Raw genomic sequence first — 8,533 nt, 5'->3', positions numbered from 1 at the left:
GCGGAAGTGGCGGCGCGGGCGCATGGAGCGGGCGCTGTGGGCGTGGGTAGGTGCCCCGGGCCGGGGGGCGGCGGCGGCGGGTGTCCAGGCGCTGTTCCCTGCTGCCCGGGAAGGCCCCTCCGCCGCTGGGGGCTGGGAGCAGGCTTGGGCTGCTGCTGGGCTGCCCCGGCTTGGGGCTGCCCGAGAGGGACCCCATGCCCAAGGACTCCCCGGCCTCCGGGGGCGCGCGGCCTTCATGACTAACTACCAGGGTTCAGCTGATTCTTGGGGGGCTACAAATACAATTTGGGCTGCCCATTACAACGCCCTAATAAAACCAGAGACCTGCCCCCCACCCCGGTTATGATTTGCAAATCTTCCAGGGAGGCTCCCGTCTCTTATGAGGGAGAGGGGTCAGCTTCTGCAGTCCCCTGCAGTTCGCACCCTGCCTGCCACCGTAGCCTTGCGTGGGCGTGGGGCGAGGTGTGACTCCCAAAAGGCCTCTTTTGTTTTCACCTTCACAAAGAGATGCCACGGCTGGCCCCATGCAAGGCCCAACCTCTGAGGGGTCGCGGGGGTTGCTGCGGTGCCGGAGCAGCGGTGGGTTGGAGGAAAGGGGGCTGGCGATAGTCTCTTCCAGGGGAAGGCAAAACTGAAGGGGCTGACTTGGTACTTTTGTGGGCACCTGGGAGCTGCGCTTGGCATGTGTCAAATGGAAGAGATCACAGCCATGGTTGTGCTTGCTGTAGAGCAGGGGTGCCAAACTTGCCTGGCCAGGCCCAGGTCTGCGCTGCAGGGCTCTTTGCAGGCTAGATCCAGCCCAGGGCACGGGGTAGCTGCAGCCCGGTGCATGGTGTGGCAGCAGCCACTGCTCCCCCTGCATGCCCCATGTCAGTGTTGGAGCTGCTGCCCCCCATGCATATTTCTTGCTGGGATGACAGCTCCCACTCCAGCATGGAGCACACGGAGGTGATGGGTCCATGTGGCAGTGGCAGCAGATGAGCTGGAGTTGTGACAGGTGAAGAGGCCAGAGGGCGATCAGGGTCAGGTCATCCCTTGGTCACCCTCATGCTGCCAATCGGCCCCAACTTCCAGTGGCCGATCAGTAGCCCAGTGGGCTGGATACAGTGGCTCCATGGGCTGGATCCAGCCCGTGGGCTGTTCGCTTGACACTCCTGGTGTAGAGCTGTGATATTCAACCAGGGTGCTGTGGGGTGTCACACAAGGTGTTAGCACGGTGAGGTGCGCCCACATGATTCACAAAATAAACCCAGAGATTTCAAATTGGTTTTAACACGACAGGTTCCTTTCTGACTGCTTGTGGTCTGTCATGTGAGTTCTTTGCCGCAGAATGACTTTGTTCTTGTTTTGTATTAAAAACAAAAAAAAAACAAGTGGAAGTTCAGCATTGGCATTTTCCCAGGGGACCCTTGAGTCTAACCAGGTTGAGAGCTGCTGTAGTAGAGAAACAGTTAAGAGTGTAGGTTGCACACACCCATGGGTGCAATCTCCAAATCTTAGTGCCTGGACAGACTGTTGCAATGGTGAAGACAGCAGGGCCCCTTGCAGGCATTGCAATTCACTCATGTGGGGAGTTGTACAATCAAGGCCCAGATCATAGAAAGTGGTCTGACAGGCTCCTTAGGCAGCTCGTCTGTGCTGTAGGTTGTGGTTTGCTGAACCTCCAAGGCTTATTTCTTAAGATATTCCCAATGCCGTTTTAGTACATGCATAATAGATTCTGTCACTTGTGTATTTGGGTACCCATAATGTCTCTCTCTCTTTAGATGAACAGGCCAAAATGAACAAAAGTATTAAAATTAAGGGATGCCATGGAGGGGTTGTAGCTCCAGAAAATGAGAGCTTAACACTTTGCTCATTTTTCACGTGTAAAGGGGCTGTGGTTCTATTCCTTCTTTTAAATTGTTCTCTTTGTAAGCATCTTGCATCTGAAGCTATTTGGAAAAATTCAGGAATAAAGTTTTTCTTTCCCCCTGAAAGATTCCTATAATATCTTTAGCTTTATTTAAAATAAAACAAAAGAAAACAGTATGCTATGTTCTCAGTTGATGTGTATATTTTAAGAACAGCCACTGTTCATAGTTTAAAAATATTGCTTGACAGAGATGAAAGTGAATTTATGCTATCTTCAGTATTTAAGCATTCATTTCAAAAAGAAATAAAATGTCTGTTTCTGATGACTTTCACATGTGCTGGACACTGCTACTTCTTAGAAAAGACATGAAATTAATAAGGCAAGTCACTACTGTGGTCAGCTGTTTCTGGGAATGGACACCAGAAGATGTACTTTTTTTCAGTGCCTCATTACATACCATTCATCTCATAATACTTTCACTTCCTATCCACCAAAAATAATCCATTGATGGACAATTGTGCCTAGTTATTTATGCTGCATGAGAGGTAGCCAAGAGAATTTCTCTGCCTTAGCCTAGTAGGTGTTCAAAGAGAGATTGCAGCTGCTGACTTTTCATTCTGCAATTTGAATGGTACATGGAGGTGCATTCCTCCTCATAAAGGAGTTGCCTTGGGGAAAAGTCTGGACCCTTTGAAATCAAAAAGAGTTTTGCTGTTGACTGCCATGGGACCAGGATTTCACCTACAGTACATGCAAAATGGACATAAGTATTGTGTGAATAGCCATAGATTGTCCTCTGCTCTGACTCTCATCCCTCTGATGTATACAGTAGCCACGATGGTCAGTAATAGTTACATCTGCAAGCATGCAAGAGTAAATGGAGATAGGCATCTTGAGCATGGCATCTATCATGGAAGTGTTTTTCAGTCTTCTTAGCATCTAATTTTGTCGCTCACCTTGCAGTGAGTATGTGAATTACCTTCCAGGAAAAATTATGTAAAGGTGATCTCTGAACCAGCTAGGATTACAAGTGCTGATCATAACAGAGTGACACCAGCTTCCATCTTCCTGTGGAGCTAGAATCTTGAAATTTTGTGTGTACATTTATCATGGGCACAGCCAAAGTCTCTTATCTGAATTTCAGTCTCTTTTTGCTGCATTTGTTATTAAATGGCACATCTCCCTTTAAAGTACATCAGATGCTACTAACCCAGCACGGAAGAGGAAGAGAAACCAGAGTAGAAGAGGGACTCTGGAGTGGAAGAGAGAGAGGACAAGGGTTCCAGTGATTAAGTTTTGCCAGGAGAGGTGGTTGTGTTGGATCTGAGGTTATTGGTATTATTTTAACATTTTTTGTTTTTTTTTTAAAGAAAGTTGTTGGAGGCGAGCAAAAATGTCGAGGGTCAAAATGGGTGGATTGCATTCAGCTGGTATAGCTGCTGAAGTATTCCAAAACTTATCTTAATACTTCCCATGTTTTATTTTCAGTGCTTGTATCATCTCATTCCTTTATCTGACTCGGCATTCTTTTGTAAATCTGTCAGTAATTTGCTTAGGCTCCAAATGTTTGAGCTGACTGTTGACAGATAAGTGTTTCTATTTCACTAATTCCAGGTTGCAAATGAGGCGACATAGGCTGCTTATCTTTTGAGAGCAGGATTCTGCAGGGATGTCTTTGTGAACAAAATCATAGTAAAGCAGAAGGTAGCACCTTAGAAGCTAGCTGATTCACAGGCATGAACTTTTCTAAGCAGTTGTCTTACTGGTGAATGATTATTAGTAGTAGTATAATTACTGCTTGCATAATTTTAATGCTAATATGCCTTTCTTGTTCTTTGCCTGTGAGCACTGGATTAAATTCACCGTTGATGTACAGTATAAGTGCAACTCCATCATTAGCAGCATTCCTTGGTGTAAAGTGAATTTGGCTTAAAGTCCATAAGAAGTACCTGGCTGTACTTTTTCATGTAGCTATTTGTGTACTTCTAAAAGTTCTTTCAAAACATTTAGAAGCCCTTCTGGGGACTGTTTGACAAGCCCAAGGCTACATGAAGAAGAACATGGCACACTCCACCCAATTTAATCTGAGCTGGGTGTTTACAGAGTAAGGAAACAGATGCATGCAAAAAATAAGCAAATATTGTCACAGAGGAATAGTACAGCTTTTTAAAAATAACTAATTGTCTCTTCATAGTGGGTATCTGGTCAGGGACTTATTTGGTAAACTAGTGAAAGTAGGAGCCATTCATGCTATCTGTGGCATCAAAGTACAGAAAAGTAATTATATACTTTATGATAAACCATTTTGTTTGGATGGGAAATGACACTGGAATTGATCAGTTATTGTGTCAGGAAGGGAGTTTTACTGAATAGTGCATTGTGTTGAGACTCAGGAGACCTGGGCCTGGCTTTGCCATATAAGTGGCCGTGTCCACACAGGCAGGGGCATGCATTTGCAGCAGGACAAATAGTAGTGGCACAAATCTGTGCCACTACTTTGTGCTGCAGTGCATTCCCTTGCTTGGGCGGTTTGCGGCAGGACACATTTTCCTTCTCACCCATCTCCATGTTTGTTTTGGCACACAGCATTTTGGCGTGCTTTGCACTGCTTTTATTTTTCCAGGGTTTTTTTTTTCTACCAGGAAATCTTGGTAAATTTTGCCCCAGCTAGCTGCGCTGCACATGGTTTAATATGCAACATGTTATTTTGTGGCACTGCAAAGAGGTTCGCGGCACAACAAATCCCACATGCCTACACGTCTGGATCCAGCCACTTTGGACAAATCTCTTAAGCTGTTCTGTGCCTAAGTTCTTCTGCAGAATGACAGCCACTATTTTTCATTTTCCAGGGATGTGGCTGTGATGCTCAAATTCCTAAAACATTGTGATGGTGATGAGGGTTCTGTAGAAACTTGAAAAGATTGGCTGCCAGCAATTTTATAGGTAGAATCACAGGTGATTATTGCCCCAAATTTTGCCTCATCTCTTGGGTAGTTAAATGTTGCTATGTTCTAAAATGAAGCAAATAAACATTGGGCTGCAGCTGACAAACCTTATGCACTACATGGTATACAGTTCTGCCGCATAATACTTTTTTCTCTAGAGGGAAAAGTTTGTTTATTTATTTAAGATGCATTCAGGCAGACGTGGAGATGATGATGATAAACCTTTTGATAAATATGTAAATCTTGCAAATATTTTTCTCCTAGTACTTGTTTTGAAAAAAATCTTTGGAAAGTCCTTCACTTGTATACCAGTGATTTAGCAGCATACATTTTATATTCTTGAGTGCCTAATAGTTTAATAATATAATATCTTACATTTTTATATAGCAAATTCTCTCTACCTGTTTGTGTTTTAATAAAGGCCATGCATTAACTGCTTGCAGTTTGATATACACAGTGTTGGTAGGTCAGGTACCTTCTAAGTGTTATTTAAAACATAGCAATTTGCACTGTTTCAGTCTGTTTTCTCATGGAGGCTTATTGTTTATGTAGTCAAAATGTTCTTGGGAAACCATAATCAGACTCAAAAGGTGTTTGAGACCATGATGAAAAAGAACAAATCTATTCAATAGATTCTAAGAGTGGAAGGGAGCATTATAACCAGCATGACGGCCTCCAACATCATGCAGATTAGAGAATGTCACCAAGTGATTCCAAAGTTTTTCATAACTTTTGGCTGAGCAAGAGTTTTTAAAAAAAAATCCAGTCATGATTTAAAGATGTAAAATGAAGGCAAATCCACTGTATCCTTTGGTAAATTATTCCAGTGATGAATGATCTCTGCAGTACCTTATTTCTAGTCAGTTTGTCTGGTTTCAGTTTCTAGCCTTTGGATCTCGTTTCTTTTTTTTTAACCACTAGATTAAAAAACCCATGATTATCAGAAAGGTATGTACAGATTTTGATCACTTCACCTCCTAATCTTCTCTTAGATAAGCAAAAGAGATTGAATTTATTCATTCAAGAATAAGGTATGCATTCTCGACGTCAAGTCCTTCTTCTAGCACGTTTTTGAGCCCTTTCCAGTTTCTCAGTATGTGTTTTCTTAAGACTATACATCAAAATTGGACACGCTATTGTAGTAATGTTCTCACTGTTGCTATGGACAATGGCAATATTTTCTTTTTATTCCTATAAATATTTCCCCTTTTTAATACTATTGTCGTAACCTCTGCATAATTTACAAAAAGCTGCAGAATCTAGAAGTGGGTGGGTAAACAAAATGCAGAGAGTGCTTAGATGGACCCGCTTGTCTTTGAATGAGAACAAAGCAGCAGAAAGTCATCTTCTCAGCTATCTTTAAAACAGTTAATGTAATTTTATGTGGTAACTCACAACCCATGATGAGTGTGTTCTGGGTGAGCATAATGGGAAAGCTCTTGGCACTCTTTACGTTGTCTTGCTGCTTTTGAATCATGGAACCTGGCATGAGAGCACCTGGTGTGATTCCAGATAGTGCTGAGAGAGCCTGGGCACCTTGGGACCACTTGTTGGGGATGGACACATGGCATGTTACATGCATGCTGGGATGTTTGTGTGGTGGGCTAATGCACCAAAATTCTTCATTGTCAGTGGCCGTGTCCATGCGAGACTCTGACTGTGCAGTAGCCTGAGACTACTGCACCGTAGCGTTGCGTGGCAGCAACGGTGACGTGACACTACGGTGCAGTAGTCTCGGGCTACTGCGCAGTAAGAATTATAAAAGAACCATTCATTGAAGCTACTGCACAGTAACTTGAGTTATACAGCTTGTTTATACAAGTACTAAGTGACTATGCAGTAACAACTGTGCAGACAGCATCTTGTGAAGACATGCCCAGTGAGGGTTAGAAAGGCATGTTGTGCTATTTGGGATGGAGCCTTCAGATCAGGACAGGGTGTTTTTCTATAAGATAGGCTTTTGCCAAACAGATTAGATCAGCGGTTCCCAAACTGTGGGCTGTGACCCCAAATGGGACTGCAACATCAGCAAATGGGGCCATGGGGAGGGGGGCTGCGGGTTGGGAGTCAGGGGCCATGCTGAGGAAATGGGGCAATAACTGGGGTCATGCTGAGGAAAAGTTTGGGAAGCACTGGACTAGATTGTACCTAGTAAAGAAGTCACTTCATATCTTGTGTAAATAGAGGGTCAGGCATGATCTGAGGTCTTTTCAGAGGCTCAGATCCAAAAATACCCTTATTTAGGGATCTTCAAAAGAGACAAGCTGAATTTTTGCAAACTCTGCATACTATTTAAAGGCTAAAGAATCTTTCTGTTAACAAACCTCTGTTTTTTTTCCCCCCCCCGCCTGTACTTAAAGGGCGCAAATAGCTATGGACAGCTGGGCTTTGGTCATAAAGAGGATGTACTGCTACCTCAGTCACTGGAAAATTTTCCATGCAACCAGCAAAGGATTAAAAGCATCACTGGAGGAGGAGGGCACTCGGCAGCTATCACTGGTAGCAAACATTTGTCTGATACTGGCCCTAGACTTGATGGACTGTCATCTTTTAAAGGAGGTTTCTTGTTTGAGTGTCTTTTTCTTGGTATTTTGCTGCCCTCTGTGGGTTATAGCAAGCACCAATTTTTAGTTTCAAAACTGTTTATTTGTAGCTAAATACTTGCATTTTTGTGGGGAAGTGGGGTAGGGTGGGGAAAATTGTATATATTTTTTTTATAATTGTGATATTCCACCTGTTTATCATGAAAGGGAATTTTCTTTTGGGGGGAGGCGTTAAAACAGGGGTATTTCACTTCGAAAAGATAGCTTGAGCCTTCTTTTAAATAGGATCCTAATCCCCAGTTGGAAAATTCTGCCATGTATTATGTCTGCTTAGGAAAAGTAGGGATGATAGCAGAAAAGATTTTGAAATGCTGTGGGAGGAAGGGGAATAATCTCCCTTGGCAACTGCATACTTGATGGCTGTGGATCATAAGAAAAGGGGGGATTTTAATGCATTAGAAGCAAATATTTTTTCATTATGGAGATGAGGCCTGTGTGCTCATACTTATTTGTCATAAAACCATGCTGTGTATGGTTCTGTTTTACATCTGTAATGAATCCAGGTTCAATAGTGGTTTTATTTTGCAGATGCAGGTGAACTCTTTGTATGTGGCCAAAACAAAGAAGGACAGTTGGGACTGAATCATACAGAGGATGTACTTTGTTTTACTTTGTGCACTGCATTGTCCAGCTTGCATGTGATACAGGTTGCCTGTGGTTGGGATTTTACAGTCATACTTACAGGTAAATCCATCATGCTAGGATCTATGAAAATATTATGGTGTACAGTAAAAGTCACAAAGTTTGGTTGTGTGAAGTGGATGAGTACAAGTAGTTTTTAGGCACAGACAGAAGTGACCATTTTTGCCCAATTTGGCCCCTGAAAGAGCTCTACAGCTGTGACCTAACACAAGTGCCCAGCTTCAGAGCTCTTTAAAAGGGTCCGATCCTGTAACAATCTGAACTCTCATTACATGAGGGTTCAGATGAAGGCGCTCCGAAGTGGTGTGTCTTCGTTTACTTGTGTTGGCATGCACTAGAAAGAGGTCTAGGCTTATGCAGCCCAGCCCTGCTCTCAGCGCTGTTTTCAGAATGGAAGAGGAGGAAAGGAGCAAAGGGAGCTCGTTCTGAGGGGTGTCCAGCTGGCGCTGGAAGGTAGGGTAGGTGAATTGGAACCCCACTGAGATTGG

General features: G+C 43.6%; 1 protein-coding gene across 2 annotated transcripts in view; it reads left to right on the top strand.

Moving 5' to 3' along the window:
• Positions 1-6: 6 nt before the first annotated feature.
• The window catches only part of SERGEF (secretion regulating guanine nucleotide exchange factor), a 355,234-nt gene continuing 346,707 nt past the window's right edge, over positions 7-8,533 (top strand). For both annotated transcript variants that reach the window (XM_019519675.1, XM_019519674.1), the window contains exons 1-3: positions 7-46; positions 7,161-7,299; positions 7,932-8,087. In XM_019519675.1, the coding sequence (XP_019375220.1) occupies positions 23-46; positions 7,161-7,299; positions 7,932-8,087 (319 nt within the window). In that variant the 5' untranslated portion in view covers positions 7-22. The remainder of the gene's footprint in view (positions 47-7,160; positions 7,300-7,931; positions 8,088-8,533) is intronic.

The sequence above is a fragment of the Gavialis gangeticus genome, unplaced genomic scaffold (genome assembly GCF_001723915.1).
Source record: "Gavialis gangeticus isolate Ggan-Ray unplaced genomic scaffold, GavGan_comp1, whole genome shotgun sequence".
Taxonomy (NCBI): Eukaryota; Metazoa; Chordata; order Crocodylia; family Gavialidae; genus Gavialis; species Gavialis gangeticus.
This window is presented reverse-complemented; position numbering and strand designations above follow the sequence as displayed.